Source organism: Schistocerca gregaria, chromosome 1, assembly GCF_023897955.1.
Source record: "Schistocerca gregaria isolate iqSchGreg1 chromosome 1, iqSchGreg1.2, whole genome shotgun sequence".
NCBI lineage: Eukaryota > Metazoa > Arthropoda > Insecta > Orthoptera > Acrididae > Schistocerca > Schistocerca gregaria.
In genome coordinates this window covers 714372089-714390862 of record NC_064920.1, presented here as the reverse complement: position 1 = coordinate 714390862, position 18774 = coordinate 714372089, and the positions used below count along the sequence as shown (strand labels likewise).

The following is an 18774-nucleotide window of genomic DNA, read 5'->3' as shown; positions in this document are numbered from 1 at the left end:
CTGTAAAGGATTGCATGTAATCATCATGAACTGATGAAAACAAAAGAATATGTGAGGAAATAAGGGAACTGATAAAGTACATGAAGGAGGATGAAAAGTTGATAGTCCTAGGAAATTTGAACTTTATGATAGGGAGGGAATGGAAACTGAGGTAGCTCAACAATACGGGCAGAGTGAAAAATGAAATTGGAGAAAGCCCTCTGAAGTTATGCCACAGATATCAAATGGTTGCAGTGAACTCAACCTCCCGAAATCACAGAAAAAGAAAAAAATACTTGGAAAACAACAGGTGATGCAGATGTAGATATCAACTTGAACAAATCACGGTCAGTTGGTAGTTTCATGTCCCATGCATCATTTTTATGGTCAATCATAATAATGTGGAATATATCTATTTACATTCACGTAACACATATACTTGTAAGTATGGCTACAAACTGCTGAATTACAAGCTTTTTTATCCAGATTTGAGTTGGTAATTTCTATCCGCTGCCTTTTTCATATTACAAGAATAGAAATTATTCTATGGAATTTAATTTTGTTATCTCTCAGACCTGTCTAACATTTTATATCACTGGATAAGATATCGAAAATTTTTGTTGCAGCGTAATGCACCCCATTTGTGCTAAAGACAACCTTACAATGGAAAATGAATGTCTGTTTTTTTTCTAGTATGGTAATTATGCACTTCATAGTTCCTTTTGAACTGTAGTGGATTACTTACAACAAACTTCATGAGAGAATAAATATAGTGTGAAGCAGTAGTCAAAATGTTTAGCTCCTTAAGCTAAGATCTAAAAGATGATCATTGGTTAGTACCACATAATATTCTTTCAGCAGATGTTGGAGCAATGGAAACATCTTTCTTAAAGATGAGTTACTGCAGAACATGTTTCCATATAACATTATTGAATGAAAATACACAAAATATGTCGACTTAACTGATTAGCCCTTCCCCCACGTTTACAATGATTCAAAGTGCAAATGTGTGTCATCCACGAAACTAACTAATTCTGCTTGTTATTAATTAGACAGGAGGTAGTTTACATTTTTTAAAACAATAGTGGACTACAGACAGTGTCTTATGGAACTTCATGAGTGGTTAGTGGTAAGACAAAGATTTAGAAATGAAATTCTTGAAGCAAAATTCTTGATCATAAATCACACCCATAACTGAGTAGTAATAAGTGATAGGCTGATACTCATGGTGATAAAGAAAACAAAGTATTAATAAAAAAGGAACACCAAAAATTTACGACACACTGATATGAAGTTTCAGACTTTCTCACAATAAGTGATCAATGGCTTAGTGTAAAAGTAATGGAATGTAATAAAGAAGGAAAGCAGAGGCAAGACGACATGGATAACACAAAAACATTTGAGTTTATGGGTGAAAGAAGAAAATGTAAGAATCATAAAAATGGGGCATCAAGACAAAAGTGTCTGTTGCTGAGAAACAAAATTAACAGGAAGTGCAAAGAGGGTACACAATGAATGAGAAAAACCTGTAAATATACTGAAATAGTTACGATTAAGAAAAACTGGCACAGTGTCCAGGATGATTAAATGTAACTTTTGAGAATTAAAAAGTATAGCTGTTAACCTACAAGATACAGACAGAGATTTGGATTAAATGCAGAAGAAAGGGTATCCATACTGCAGGAATATGTTGAAAATTAATATGATGCATGGAAACTGTCCCTAAGTGCGACATTAGAGGAGCATATTCACATGAATGAAATAAGTGACCCAGAAAGGCAGGTCAGAATAACAAGAAGGAAAACAGAGGACAGAAATTAGTTTGATTTGAGAAGGTGAAAATTTACCAGAGAAGTAAGGTCGATGTTGTGCTTACTACTCGGGGCAGATTGAAGAAAAATCCCAATACCTTCAAGGTATTTGTAAACCTAGAGAAAATATTAAACAATATGATGTGAAATGAGATATTCACATGCCTTAGAAGATTGGTGTTGAAGTGCAAGGACAGACAAATAATCAACAACTTCTGAGTGAGAGCAATACGAGTGAAATATAAAGACAGACAAGTTCATATTAAGAAGAGTGCCAGGAAGAGGGGAAATGTTATTACAACTGTTTGTTTTATTATATATTCACACAGGGAACATACCACAATGATATAGGATTTATCATCATAATACTCATTTTTATTCGTTTTCTTTGTAAGTCAAAAATGCAAACACCCACAGAATATGTAGGTATGCTTTACTGAAGATAGGCCAGTTGTCCAGCTGTGATCCTGATGAAGGAACCTGAAATGATTTAGAAAAACAACAGAAACCTAAACTAAAATGGTTAGGCACAGCAAATTCCATCATGCCGAATATGAGAACAGTGTACTACAACTGTTCTGTCTCATTTGGTTAAGTCCCTATTGTGCAGAGTTATTTGAACTACAAACAATCTGCTCTCGAACCATTAAACTAGAACACTGAAAAAGCGATGACAAAAATTGACAGGAAATTCTGGAACAGGAATAAATGTGCAACAGATGATATGCTAAGGTTTGCAGATGACAAGGCCCTTCTGGCTGGATATAGGGATGATGCAGAAAATTCTGTTGAAATGAATGGACAACATACTTAGCACAGAATATTACTTAAGGATAAACAAAGCAATAACAAACTTAACTTCCAGATCTGCAAGCATCCAAAATGACATTGGCAATGTTCTACAAAGGTAATAGGCTCTGTTTCAAAACTAAATGATTCATGTTAACTGAAACATAATTGGGAACTTTTAACAAATGGAAAGAGTAACAAATGGAAAGAGTAACAAATGGAAAGAGTAACAAATGGAAAGAGTAACAAATGGAAAGAGTAACAAATGGAAAGAGTAACAAATGGAAAGAGTAACAAATGGAAAGAGTAACAAATGGAAAGAGTAACAAATGGAAAGAGTAACAAATGGAAAGAGTAACAAATGGAAAGAGTAACAAATGGAAAGAGTAACAAATGGAAAGAGTAACAAATGGAAAGAGTAACAAATGGAAAGAGTAACAAATGGAAAGAGTAACAAATGGAAAGAGTAACAAATGGAAAGAGTAACAAATGGAAAGAGTAACAAATGGAAAGAGTAACAAATGGAAAGAGTAACAAATGGAAAGAGTAACAAATGGAAAGAGTAACAAATGGAAAGAGTAACAAATGGAAAGAGTAACAAATGGAAAGAGTAACAAATGGAAAGAGTAACAAATGGAAAGAGTAACAAATGGAAAGAGTAACAAATGGAAAGAGTAACAAATGCCATGAAGTACTGAAAATGAAACACTATTAAAGAACATAATACAAATCGTCAACATAAAAGGCTTACTTACATCCCTGAGGCTGCTGCACAGGATATGGCAGCTGTGTTTGTGTTCCCACTGGGGGATATGGCATCTGTTGTCCAGCTGGTGGGTAAGGCATCTGTTGTCCTGCAGGGGGGTACGGCATCTGAGAACTTGCTGCTGGGTAAGGCGGCTGTGCCACAGCTGGTGGGTAAGACATCTGTGCTGCTGTCGGCGGGTAGGGCAACTGCTGTGGTGGGTAGGGTGCGTGTCCACCCTGACGTGCTTCAGCTACTGGAGGTGGATACACAGACATTGCTTGATCGTATGATGGTGGAGGTGGGTGGCCCTGAAATTCATTGCCTTCAAACTCTGGCATTGGTGCTGATGGTGCAGAGGCTTTATTCATATTTCTGCAAGTTGTTCTTAATCACTGCAAACAAAAAACAGATCACTTTGTGAAACATTTTACACTCATGGCACAAGCAAGAAATTAAAAAGAATCTTCACTTTCTCTCATGACTGTGTTTCATTTCTCTCATGACTGTGTTTCATAAATAAATCATTAATATAAATCTGTGGAACAATTTTGAAATAGTTTTGGAATGACAATTCCAAACGCGATTCTTCATATTTACCTTTCATGAATTCCCCTTTGCTAATTTAACAATGTCTCAATATCTTGTTGACAGTAATATTATCTATAGCACTTACTACAACAAGAGGCGGCACTTACCATAAGATTCAGAAACTGCCACATTTGCCTATAATGACCTACTTATACAAAGAAGATCCTAAATCATTCATTGAGAGGTGGGTTGCCATGAGAAATGCCTGGGAAAGGCAAGGATCTGAGTTCGAGCCCTAAGTCGACAGCCACGCCCATTACCATGATCAAAGATAAAATGTTTTGCAGAACAGACAACATAGCATTATGAGTTATGTATTCTAGATTGACATTTTTATGACACCCGATGGTAACTGTTGCTGAGTAGTAAATAAAATTTTTGTTGTGCAGTTAGAGAGCAAAAATACAGCTGGGAGTAAAACAGTTTAAAAAATAAAACATACGGAAAGCTGTAGAAACCTGCATGTTGCCATATTCAGTCCAAAGACTATTTTGATGCAGCTCCAAGCCAGTCTACCCTGTATACACCCCTTCACCTCCAAATAACTACTGCAACCTACATCCACAAGAGACCCCCAAGGAGTTTCACCATCCACAGTTCCCTACAATAGCAAACCAACAATTCATTGATGCCTCACATTGTGTCCTATCAATTGATCTGTTCTTTTAATCAAGTTGTAACATGAATTTCTTCTCTCCTCAGTTACACTTAGTAACTCCTAAATAGTTATTAGATCTACCATCTGTTCTTTGGTATTTTTGTATAGTACATTTCAAAAGCTTCTATTCTGGTCATATCTGAACTGTTTATTGTCTGCATTTCACTTTCGCACAACGTTACACTCTGTACAAACAACTTCAGGGAAGATTTCCTAACTTTTAAATTTATATTCAGTGTCGACAAGTATTCCTTTTCCAGAAATAGTTTACCAGCTATAGCCACTATATTTTACATCCTATCTAATTAGGCCATCATCCATTATTTTGCTACCCAAATAGCAAAATCCACCTACTAGTTTTAATGTCTCATTTCCTAATCTAATCCCCTCAGAATCACACAGTTCAAGTCAACAACATATTACTACCCTTGTTTTAATTTTTTTTTATTTTTTTTATGTTAATCTTACAACCTCTGCTGAAGATCCTATCCATTCTGTTCAACTGATCTTCCATATCTTTTGCAGTCTGTACCAGAATTACAATGTCATTGGTAAACCTTAAAGTTATTTCTTCTCCCCGAACTTAAATTCCCTTTCCAAATTCTCCCCAGTTTCCTTGCTCAATGTACAGACTGAATACCACCAGGAAACCTTGTAACATCACAATTAAATTTTCCTCTCCTTCTACTATGTGAATAATAGGCATAAGCCTCCAATACTAAAATGACATCCAGAGCTCATACAGTCTTCAGTGTTGGCACCTATAGGAGAGACCAAGAGCAATGGCATGAAAGGCTTCATATTTTTCCTGTCAATTCTGAAATAAATGAATTGCCAGCCGTTTTGTGTCAAATGTTTCTGTCAGTGTGAAACCACTGCTTGAATTTAATATTACTGTCAAGATGGCTATTTCTGAAAGCAGTCAAAAACAGGGCACTTTTTGCAATGATGGAGCAAGCAATCTTTTGATTCTATGCTATAGACAGTTTGCCGAGTACGTATCTGTGATCTTCTTGGACAGGATTTCCATTGATCATTAGCTTAACATTCATTTATATGTAGTGTACATACAAAAACTAAATATGTTCTAGAAGAACTGAAAGGCACATATAATGTTGGACATAATACACAAAATTCCGAGAATCTAATTTCAGATCCATTGCAGTCTTGTTAGATGTTTAATAGTTCTTTCAGGTAGCAAAGTAACAGTTGTTTCTCCTTACTGATCATCTGTCCTTGAATTCTAACAGAAATACAACCTTTGATCTCAGGACACATCCTGCTATACTCATCATATTCATAAAATTTTATAATTTGTGACTTTATTTGGTCTTTAATATTTTTTCCGTGCTTTTATTAAGGAAGTGCAAGAATTCTTGTTCCCTTCTTTAGCTTTCTGGTAATGTTCACCACATCTGCTCAGACATTAAAAGTGGATGCTATTTTTCCCATTGTCCATATATGTAACTGTTCATCTTCATGTGCTAAACCTTACTTCCCTTTCAGCTCTTTTATCACACAATCAAAGTAAATGCAGAATTTGCACAAAGGGCTTGTACCACTTTATCTAGATCAAAGCTATCAGCAATAGCAATTTCATTACTGATGACATCCTGTGCTTCAAGGATCTTCCGTGTTGTGTGGCAACTGCTGCTAACTTTCTGAAACTTGATGGGAGAAGCAATACACATTGTCAAGCTTGCATTCACTGCTTCAGCTACTTCTATATCTTCATTATAATTTGATTCCGATGTTAAGATTTCCATTAACAATTGCTTCTATTCTACTTGCTGCACTAAGCTTCTGGCCTGGCTTCACACAATTCTTCAAAGTTCTAGGCCTTGGGATCATTGACTGGCAGTTTTCCTTTGAAGAGGGTTGCAGGAAACAGTTTGTTGAGATTCATACATTGTTAAAAATACAGCTTTGTGATATTAGCAAATTTTTGTGTCTTACTCCGGACGGGCAAATAAACACTTCCAATTCATCTTCATCAAATTCGCTAATTAGCTTCAATCGATTTTGTCCTGAGTAAAATACTTTCAAATGAAACTTCGCTGAATTACCCACTAGTCCATTTCAACATGGATCTATGGCAGAATTACTACTATACCGTGTGGCAAGTAAAATGCAGGTAATCACAGTGATTGAGCTTGCTAAACTAGCATAAATTATCAATCAAAATTTGAAGGGAAATGCCTGCAAACAAATAATAATAATTATTGTTTTATTTGTCAAATCAAATGCCACAAACAGGAGTGTTAAGTTTACATTTTTTTTACTTTCAGTTTATATGGCCTTAAAAATGAACTGATTCTTGGGTATCCATTTACATCACATATGCACTTGTCACAAAAAAATTGCCTGCCTTTGATAAATGTCTTTAAGGAACACATCATTTTTTGATTGTTTCAGTTTTTACTTATTAAATATTAATTATTGTTTACTTATTTAATGTTACCCCTTAAACAAAAAATACCAACAACAAGCATCTAGGAGATGAACTCTGCTCTTACTATTGGAACTAGTTTAAAAACCTTGACTGAGCACCAATTTGAGATATTTTAGCCCAAACATTGGTCAAATTTGATGATTAAATTAGTCTAAGCCCAGATGTCTCAGTAACTAAACAAGCTTGAAAAGAATTTATTTATCACTTTTCTTGATGAAAAAAAGAAACTGTAACATGAAAATATTTTAGGCTGAAGATATCAGTAGTTGAAACTGGGTTGGCACAGTAACCTCTTTTTGTTCACTTTAAGCAACAGTAGAGGAAAATGTGATCTAAATCTACATCCACATTTATACTCCGCAAGCCACCCAACGGTGTGTGGCGGAGGGCACTTTACGTGCCACTGTCATTACCTCCCTTTCCTGTTCCAGTCGCATATGGTTTGCTGGAAGAACGACTGTCTGAAAGACTCCATGCGCACTCTAATCTCTCTAATTTTACATTCGTGCTCTCATCAGGAAGTAGGGGGAAGCAATATATTCGATACCTCATCCAGGAACGCACCATCTCGAAACCTGGACAGCAAGCTAAACCGCGATGCAGAGCGCCTCTCTTGCAGAGTCTGCCACCTGAGTTTGTTAAACATCTCCATAACGCTATCACGGTTATCAAATAACCCTGTGATGAAACGCGCCGCTCTTCTTTGGATCTTCTCTATCTCCTCCGTCAACCCGATCTGGTACGAATCCCACACTGATGAGCAATACCCAAGTATTGAGATTCTTCCAATGAATCTCAACCTGGTACCCGCCTTACCAACAATTAATTTTATATGATCATTCCACTTCAAATCATTCCGCACACATACTCCCAGATATTTTACAGAAGTAACTGCTACCAGTGTTTGTTCCGCTATCACATAATCATACAATAAAGGATCCTTCTTTCTATGTATTCGCAATACATTACATTTGTCTATGTTAAGGGTCAGTTGCCACTCCCTGCACCAAGTGCCTATCCGCTGCAGATCTTCCTGCATTTCGCTACAATTTTCCAATGCTGCAACTTCTCTGTATACTACAGCATCATCCGCAAAAAGCCGCATGGAACTTCTGACACTATCTACTAAGTCATTTATATACATTGTGAAAAGCAATGGTCCCTCTGGCACACCAGAGGTTACTTTAACGTCTGTAGACATCTCTCCATTGATAACAACAAGTTGTGTTCTGTTTGCTAAAAACTCTTCAATCCAGCCACACAGCTGGTCTGATATTCCGTAGACTCTTACTTTGTTTAGCAGGCGATAGTGCGGAACTGTATCGAATGCCTTCCGGAAGTAAAGAAAAATAGCATCTACCTAGGAGCCTGTATCTAATATTTTCTGGGTCTCATGAACAAATAAAGCGAGTTGGGTCTCACACGATCGCCGTTTCTGGAATCCATGTTGATTCCTACAGAGTAGATTCTGGGTTTCCAAAAACGACAGGATACTTGAGCAAAAAACATGTTCTAAAATTCTATAACAGTTCGATGTCAGAGATATAGGTCTATAGTTTTGTGCATCAGCTCGACAACCCTTCTTGAAGACTGGGACTACCTGTGCTACCTCACTGATCTTGTCCATGTTACATTCGAACTTAGCAGCACTAAGTCAATCAGATTAAAATGAGTTGTTAAATGTGATGATTTATTTATGATATACAGTCACTGGCTAAATGACAGTCCTGGTGCCAAAAGTACAGAACATCTTGATCTAAAACTTTTTAGAATTTCCTCTGAAATGTATCTTCAGCTACAGCACAAGCTTTAACAAAATGGAGACATTCAGGTGGTGGCCTCTGGTTGAACTGAGGTGGAAAGCTACTCATGTAGTATATTCTGCTTTTTACAGTTACTATAGCTTCATATTTGCTACAACCCAATGCAAAATATTTTTTGTGTACAGTACCTAAAGCTCAGTTATGTAAACGACATGTTTATTGTAACTACAACACTTCTTAAAAACCTGGCTATCTGCTTGAAAAATTCATTATAATCCATCTGAATGAAAATCAGAGAGCTTTGTCAAGTTCGCTCACCATGAAAGTCTACAGAATCAATGGTCCTCTTATTACTCTGCTGTATTTTTCAACCCTTCAAAATATTTTATCTATAATACCACTACATTTTCATGATATATTTCCAACCTCGCAAAATAACAAGTAAGTTTCTTGAATAAACAGTGATAGTTAAAAGCTGAAACGAACAAGTCACTACCTGTGCCCCTGGAAGAGTATTTCCACTGGTCCATAGACATCAAGATATATTCAAAGGCACATTTACTTGATACATACAGTTATGCTTCTAACTGAATGCTCTTCTGTTGTCACTAACAATAACCAAAATTTAATGAGAGAGAGATTTATCTCTGTTAATTGATTACATAGGTAAATGGTATATATATACTTGTGAGATTTTGAGACAATGAACTAGAATCAGACCCAATTTTTGTATTACATAACTCATGAATAATTACAAACAATAATATATATCATAAAGTATATATTTCTAAATCCTGTGGTGGAGCTGTTAATATGACTTGAATATGTGTATTATGTATTTTGAATAATTATGTGCTATTACCTACCATCTAATCTTTAGGAGAATCACATTACACAAGCCACTATTCACTTTGTGCCCATACTGTTTATCCCCGCCACTTCATTTCCATATGATCTTTCACAAAATATGTCAAACACAAAATTTGTATTTGGTAGACTTTTCTGAAAGTTACAGTGCAGCCTTATATGGATGGGAAATGGGGACAATAAATAGTAGAGACAAGATGATAATGAACCCTTTCGAAATATGGTGTTACAGGAGTATACTTAAGACTAGATGGGTACATCAGTACATGAAGGGGTGCCGAGAAGTTTCTCGGACAGGCAGAAGCAAAATCATGGATCTGTAACAGAAGTGCGACAGTGCTTCATGGTCATGAACCTAAGGTCATGTGCAAGTGCATACAGTGAAAAGCACTGAGACACAAAATCAACAGTGTGTATGCCCTAATTAGCTTTCATGTTATTAAGTTAACTAAGTTTTCTCATGTTGAGAAATGAGAAGGAGTGATCCGTTTTACTTGGTAAAAAGCTTCCTATACCACAGCTGAGATTGCATATATACTTCTTCATTTTCGACAACTGGTTTCAACAGACTTTGCTGTCATCACCCGCTCTTCAAAAATTCTTATTATTGTGAGATGGAACCTCATACCAAGTTGTCATATTTAGTGGATAAAATGTAGCACATTAGACAAAGGTTTGTCAGAAAAGAAACATTTACAATAAAGTACGCTCCTCATGCACGTGGCCACTTCCATATATGTAGTGTTCACAGTTTTAAGTCACAATATACAGTAAAAGCAAATTTCCTGGGTCATCACATCCAATCCTGGTACACTGTTCCTCAAAAAAAACTTCCGGGCACATTACTTGTCACACAGTATTATCCTGGTCTTGAGTGTATCAATCACCTCCTTCAAAAAGGCCATGAAATCTATTCTGTCTGAGATTTTGCCCACCACACCTAGAACAGCTTTTCATCCCCCCCCCCCCCCCCCCCATTCTCTGTAATATCCTTGACAGACCCTATGCTCCTTCTGCATCAATCTCTACCCTATGGCTCCTACCACTGTGACCGTCCTAACACCACCTATTGCAGCCCCGCCACTGGCAAAACACATACTATCATAGGGAGAGCCACCTGTGAAATGACACACATCATATACCAGCCGTTATGTAAACTCTGTTCAGCCTTTTTACATCAGCATAGCTAACACCCAGTTATCAGTCGGGATGAAAGGGCATAGGCAGAGAGTGTATACAGGCAACACACAATATCCTGTTGCAGAGCATGTGGTATAACATAAGAGTCATGACTTCAGTGCCTATTTCACCACAAGCACTATCTTACCCCAGACACCAGTTTCTCAGAACTCTGCAGGTGGGAACTAGCATTAGAAGATGTCCTTGGTTCTCACCACCCACCTGGTACTTATTTACATTAATTCCTTCCATACCAACTTTTCTTCACTGTAACTACTCCTTTCTTCATTGCATTATAGTTTTCTACATCTTTCATTTTCTGACTTGTCTATTTTTCACCATCCCCCTCTCCTACTCTGTTACAAACAATGAACTTAGCTTTTCAGTCTTATTAACTTGTGCATGGTGTTTTAGTAGTAATCTCTGTCTTTAATATTATCTTGTCTTCCACCTTTGAGCTCTCAGGTTTCCAAATCTCATCCAGTGCAGTTCCCAACAATCAGTCCTTCCTCCTAATCCCGGCCAGTAAGTCTCTCCCGACTTGGGGTTCTGGGTGATTTTTCTGAACTGTACTCCTTTCCCTAAACTACTCCAGTCCTTTTCCTTCACCCCTCTTCCTTCCCAAAAATTACACATTTGTGACTGATGCGTGACACACAAAGAGATATGCTAGTATGAAACTGGAGAAATGAAAGGGAGTTTACCACTGAAATGAACATAAAAACAATCATACATTTCAAAATATGCAATACAAAAGGGAGGGGAAAAAAAAAATCAGGCGTGAGAAAGTACATTTATTACTTAAACACAAACTGACCTCTGTTATGCATCAAATTAGAAGTTTGTACTTTCTCTATAATTCCTAATACCTTCCAAAGATCTGTCTTCATTTACTGTTCAAATCCAACCCTTTCCACTTGGATGCAAACAGTTTAGTAAAACTGTTAGTTTCTGCCTTATACTACTCCACTTCTGCAAAATAGTCCTGCTTTCTCCCTGGATTAACTATTGAGGAACTATTGAATAGGACTGGGGAGAAGAGAAGTTTGTGGCACAACTTGACCAGAAGAAGGGATCCGTTGGTAGGACATGTTCTGAGGCATCAAGGAATCACCAGTTTAGGATTGGAGGGCAGTGTGGAGGGTAAAAATCGTAGAGGCAGACCACGAGATGAATACACTAAGCAGATTCAGAAGGATGTAGGTTGCAGTAGGTACTGGGAGATGAAGAAGCTTGCACAGGATAGAGTAGCATGGAGAGCTGCATCAAACCAGTCTCAGGACTGAAGACAACAACAACAACAACAACAACAACAACATTCTCCCTCGATCTTTCCACATCAGTTACAGAAGCAAGTACAAAATCCCCTGGATTTATGTTACTGTTTTCTTTATTGCATGAGGACTTTTCCTTGAAGTCTTCTCCTTCATATTCTTTTACTTCTTTGTCTACTTGCTGCATTACACCTTTTAAATTCTGTTTTGCATGGTTATAGAATTCATATAGTGAGCTTACTGTCTCTGTACGTGATTTCACCAACCACTTCTTTTCAAAGTTCCTCCAACACCATCAACTGCCTCTTTGCCATGGGAAGAGTTACAAAATTCTAGTCAACAGAAATATTAGAGTCAGGCTGAAAATGTAAACAATTAGACAGTGTACAGTGTTCTTTTTAATCATGCAGCACAGCCACCGGAAAATACTTTCACATGCTGAAGATTCAGTCATTTTTTCCTTTGGTTCTTGAAGAAAGAATATTTGTTATGTGACAAATCATCACTTATAATGGCATAATTGTGGGAAATACCACATTTTAACCAATCAACAGCAGGAAAAATAGTTTGTTGATGATGCCAGTGAGTACTTTGAATTTGCTCTGGGGTCACAACTGTGCATTTACTGTAAAATCCACTGAGCAACTGAATCATGATTAACAAATGTTTTCTTTACATATTCAAAGTGCGAAGACTTATCACATAACAAAGAAGTTTAAATGTTGGCAACTGCATCTGTATTTTTTCACAGTCAGATACAAGCCAGTTTGGGGATGTCCATCAATATGCTCCCACTGAGGCCATTGTATTTCAGTATGAATTACGTCATCATTGAAGATATTTTGTACAGAGTTACAGCAACATCTTTTGACATGCACTCAAAGTTTCAGGGGTTACACAGAAGGAGGGCTACTACTTCTTGTATCGTGTTTGGAAATACTCCCTACTTCCTTTTCCTATACTATCCACCAAAAATTATATGTTATTACGGTGTCTACATACACATGTGTTACAGAATGGAGGAAACAGGAAACACAAATGATAGGCAAAGCTAAAAAACTTGAACATTTTTAATCACATAATCTGGATATTCCTTCACAAACTCTTCCCAGTCTCACACAAATAATCATCATTGTGCATTCATGCACCACTTTTTTCTTCCCAGTTTAGGACTTCTTTATGCTAACTTCGTCCTTTTTATTTTGTTCTGTCCTGCTAATGTTACTATGAAAATAAAATCATAACATCTTGGATTTTCTTCCTTCATCCAGACTTTTTCCTCCCTTTTCATATTCACAAGCTTGATTCAAATTTCTTGCAATGTCTGGTGCCTCATCAACAAAAGGTTTCCTTGAGCTGTTTGCCAACCCTTTATCTGCTACTGCCATAAGAACCCTTTCATGGAGACACTTTGCCTGTCTTGCCTAACGATTTTCACTTTTCTTTTCCCTGCTTTTGTTTTATGCTATCCTGCTCATACTGAAGTGTTAACTTCTTGCTATAAGTCTGAATTGCTGCTTCTTCATCCATCCTCCATAATTTTAACCTTTTGTGCTCTTTTGGTTGATATTCTGCATGCTTCACTGGGCCTTGTTTAAATTTTTCCCTAAAAATGTGTGATCACTCAGCAGGTTACATTCTGAAACTGAGGAAAAGTTGAGATACCTAGAAAGCAAATAATGATACAATTGTTTAATTTACATAGTGTATAACACTGAATTAGAAATGTTAATATAATATGGTAAACTGTTGTCACATGATCAACATAGTTTTAGTCACAAGAGTCATGACCTTACTTTCAGCAGCTTTTAAATTAATAAGTTCATTACTTTTGCTACAACATAAGTAACAATGTTTTGTGTGTGTGACAAAACAACATTACATTTTGATCTGATACAGTACACATGGAAAAACATACCTGACTTACTTAAAAATTTCCCTGAAAATCTTGCAACATCTGAAAAGCTAGTGTGGCAGATCATAACAATGAACAAACAAAACAGCATGTGATCACAGCTTGTAGGTTGACTACCCTGATCAGGGTAGTCAACCTACAAGCTGTGATCTCTCTTTACCAATCAGTTGTACAATGGCGAAATTTAAATACCTATGGACATACAACAGTTACATATATTTTTTTTAAATGAGTTGTTTAATTGTGAGGAGGGATCTTCTACTGTAGAAAAGTTATTGTTCAAGGTAGTTTGAACTATTTTAATTTTTTTTGGTATAGAGGGTTCTCTCACATAGAATGACTTATATTCTATCTGGCTACCTTAAATTAAGTTTTTCATATGTTTCTTAAATAACTTATTCAAATGACAGGCCTTGGCTAACCACCCACACTCTACTAGTTAAAAACATAATTTGTATATGTGTATCTCTGTATACATGAATTATGTTTTTCCTTATATTAAACCAATAGATCATTGCAAGAATATCCTCACATTTATCATAAATACTGTAATGCCATTTGGAAGACATTCTTATAATGGAATAAGGATAAAATACTGTGTTACAACCTGTACAGGAACCAGACATCAATTATACGACCAAAAGCATGAAGGGGGATCAGTAGTTGAGAAGGGAGTGAGACAGGGTTGTAGTCTACATCTGCCATTATTCACTCTGTATACTGAGTTTGCAGTAAAAGAAATTAAGGAGATATTTGGAAATGGGGTTAACCTTCAGGGATGGGCGAAAAAAACTCTGAAGTTTGCCACAGACACTACAATTCTGGAAGAGACCATAAGGGACCTGGAAGATCAGTTGAACAAAATGGATGTCGTCTTGAGATGAGAATATAAGACTAAAATCAAAAAAGGTACAACAGAAGTAATGGAATGTAGTTGAACTAAATCAGCTGATATTGAAGGATTAGATCTAAATTAGGAAATAAGACAAAGTGTTAGTTGTAATTTTCTATTTGTGCATTAAAATAACTGACTATGGCTCATATACGGATGATATAAAATGTAAACTGGCAGTAGCAGGAAAAGTATTTTTGAGAATGAGAAAGTCATTAACACAAACATGAATTTAAGTGTTAAGAAGTATTTTCTGGTGGTATCTCAGTTGTAACTTTGTACATAAAGGATGTTGACAATAAACAGTCCCGGAAAGAGAAGAGAAACTTTTAAAAGTAGAACAACAAATAAATGGTGAAGTTTAGAGGGATGGATACAGTAACTAACGGAGTTGGGACTACTGAGTCACATTTGGCAAAATAGAAATGAATGACACAACTTGGCTAAAAGATGATATTGGTCGATAGCACACAATCTGAGGCATCAAGGATCTGTCAATTTGGTAACGAATCTTGGGAAGAGGTAAAACTTTTTAGAGGGGGACCCACACTTCATCTTCAGACAGATAGCAACAGGAAATCAGTTCTTACATTTTGCGTAATTCTGTGTGCTCTGTATTATGATATGTACAGTTTGTAGACTATAATAAATTCTGATACACCTTCTTTAAGTTTGTATGCATAATGCCACATTTCACATCTCAAGTACAACATATTATTTACAGGATCATTGAAATCACAATCAAAGTTACACTTTTAAAGAGAATTCATTTAAAATTTTCATCACAGAAGTTCATGTTCCATCTGACCCCCCCCCCCCCCCCCCCCCCTCCCTCCCTTTTTCTCTCTTCAAACCTTTCATTCAACATACTACTGAGAAGTTTGACTGGTCTGTAAAGCCAATGTTGCAGCATTTCATTTTGCTAGAACTATCACAGTTTACAACTGGTAGCTCGCATATCCACAAGACTTCGGCTATGTAAGATTCAACCACATTATATTGAAATAATACCCTACAATGTGGATATCAAGACAAATTGCTAACATATTCCACACATAAAAAAGAGAGATGTATCAAAACACGCTGATCTTTGTGTAACAAGAAGTTCACAGTGTTGGGGCGAGGCCATTAACAATAGCGTTTCGGTTCTTTTTTTTAAGGTAGCTTCTGCAGTTAGTGAAATAATAAGGCACTTAGGAATGTAATGAAAGTTACCTCCAGACTCGACATTTTTTCTATATTTTACATAAATAAATGAGGATAGCATACAGGCTTGGCACTCATAACATTAGTCCTCTCCATGACATGTGACAAAACCTTATTTGAATAATGAAGTTAAGGAAATTAAGACTTTTATGAAACTTCTGACTGTGGTGGTTGTCACTCAACGCTGAGAGATTGGCATCATACCAAGATATTCAATAATGCACTATTTGCACTTCTATATATTTACTGCTAAATATAATGGGCTGTAGTACGCAAAAGCGAATTTTGCGACGAAGCTAAGTTTCATTAGAATACATATTCAAACATGCTGTCTTTTTAACGTAATATGCTTATTTCCGGAGTTTTTTCCATTTATCTGTAGGTGTCCATAATATAAATTTACAGGTTCAATTAAAATAATTTCCCGTACCTAAAAAATCTTGACAATACGTCTGAACCATCTACCATTTAATTAATGCTATATGTGTAGAAGTTCTTCCATCAACTCAGAAAAGCATACCTTCAGCTGCGTGGAAACCGGATTCCTGTACAAAACTCCTTCTTCAACCCGGCTACTACCGACCAACAATCAACCAAACTTATAAGACACCACCAGTCAAAAGCTTTTTCACGGCACTACACACCTCTGTTCTCTAACACACAACACAACGCTTCCTAGTTCCTACCGTGACTACTCACTCACTGCATGCTTTTGCTTGTTGCCAACCTTGCCGTAGCGTTGGCATACATGTACAACGACAGGAAGAGATAAAGCGCGAGTGTTGAATTAAACTTCCCATGTGACTCTTTTGCTCTGCTATTAGTGGAAAAACATATCATCGTTGTATAATTTAACCGCAGTTTCTCTTCCACGTAAAATTCGATCATTTCCTTTAGAGAATATAAAACCTTTTGGTTTGTATTCTCTGTCAGTAATTGGTAAAATCTTAAGCCACCATTATTTTCGTCTATGGTCTAAGAGCCGCAGCGTAAAATTTCGATTTTTTTTTTTTAAAAAAAACATTATAGTAAACTTCGTGATGTCATATCTACAAAAGTGGTATCATAATGCGTACGTAAGCACATTAACTCTTCGGAGCTTCTTGAAGACTAGCCGTACGGCAAACACTCGTACGTGTTCTTGAAATTTAGCCGTAATGTGGAACATAAATTCCGACGTCACAGGAAGGCAAGAACCTTATTTAACGCACAATGAAGAATGCAATTGAAAACATGTACAGAAAAACGGGCTAACCTTCAAATGTAAAAACTAGAGATAAGTGTTGCCATCTGTTGCTGGGTACGGGAACTATCAAAATGACCTTTTCGTGTCACCCCAAAATACGGTACCACATTAGGGTGTTTAGGCATAGAACCAATGTCAATTTCGATAGTTCCCGCACCCAGCAACAGATGACAACACTTTACATCTAACCTTTTACGTTTAAGTGTCAGTCTGTTTTCCCGCGCATGTCTTCAATTAATCTCGTATGGACATTAATATTTTTAGCAACGGAGAAGTGAAAAGCAATATGCGAATTGCCTCTAAGGACAACAGTCACGGAAAGTCATATTAATCCAGGAACGCTAAACCAACGTAAATACAGCGCCTCGCGTGAATTCTCTGACACTTGTATGTACGTCAGCTGACAGCAACTAACAATTTAGTCGCTAAAACAGTCTCCTCTAGGAAAATGGAGCGTCGTCCAAGCAGAGCGCTGGAAAATGGACCCGACGCGTCTGTCTTGTCGTAAGGCTGCTTGCGATTGCTGATGGTGTAGCTGGTGTTGAGGCCGGTGCTCGGGCGGATGTTGCAGTAAATGGATGCCATGGTACGCAGTACAGCAGTAGGTTCTTCTGCGAATACGTATGAAGGATTCACTCAGTCACTTGCTCTTGACAAGGACATTGTGGTTCTTTCGTCTCTGCCTGTTACGAGGTGAGAGGCTGTATGTGGAAGTGTCAGCTCTGATGTCACTCCACTCGCACGTAACATGTCAATGCGTGCATGATTGTAGCTCGCGGTGCGCAAAGGTGGGCTAAATGCCACGCCTCGATGCTTGATGAGGTCGGATTTGAATGATTTGTTCCCTGAGGCGAAACACGAAGTTTGCCTGGTAGGAGTCATTAATGTGGACTGCCTGTGGATCAATAAATTCGCCTGGTAATTGAAGTGTTTCTCCATTAACCAGTTCATCTGGTGAAGAGTCCAGGTCCAGTTTGTATGTCTTCACAGACCAAGCAACACCAATGGTAACGCTGTTGTCCAGTCTGAATTATGAAACCTCAGTCTGGCCTTCAGAGAACGGTGCCAGCATTCTATAATCTCGGCGCTGCCTGGGTTTTATGGTTTATAGCTCTGCAGAATTTGTTAAGCTGCACAAACAGTTCAGATTCAAATGGACATCCCTTATCCATCGCGACAAGCAGTGGACGGCCAAAACCGGCCGTTCACATAGATAAAATGCGGAAGTTGAAGCCTCTCCTGAAATGTTATCGACTGGCACTGCTTCCGGCCATCTAGTGAAGTGGTTGATCATTGTCAATATCTAGTATTGGCCATTGGACGGGGAGAAGGGTCTACCACATCGATATAGACGTGTGCAAAACAAGCAGTCGTGTCCGCAAGTCACCTATCGGTGCATGCACGTGG

General features: G+C 37.3%; 1 protein-coding gene across 1 annotated transcript in view; it reads right to left on the bottom strand.

Moving 5' to 3' along the window:
* Nucleotides 1–17107, bottom strand: part of LOC126365959 (proline-rich protein 2-like) — a 40140-nt gene extending 23033 nt beyond the window's left edge. The window contains exons 1-2 of the mRNA XM_050008750.1: nucleotides 16642–17107; nucleotides 3335–3719 (exon numbers count right to left, since the gene is read on the bottom strand). Coding sequence (XP_049864707.1) covers nucleotides 3335–3695 — 361 coding nt within the window. The 5' untranslated portion in view covers nucleotides 3696–3719; nucleotides 16642–17107. The remainder of the gene's footprint in view (nucleotides 1–3334; nucleotides 3720–16641) is intronic.
* Between the last annotated feature and the right edge of the window lie 1667 nt (nucleotides 17108–18774).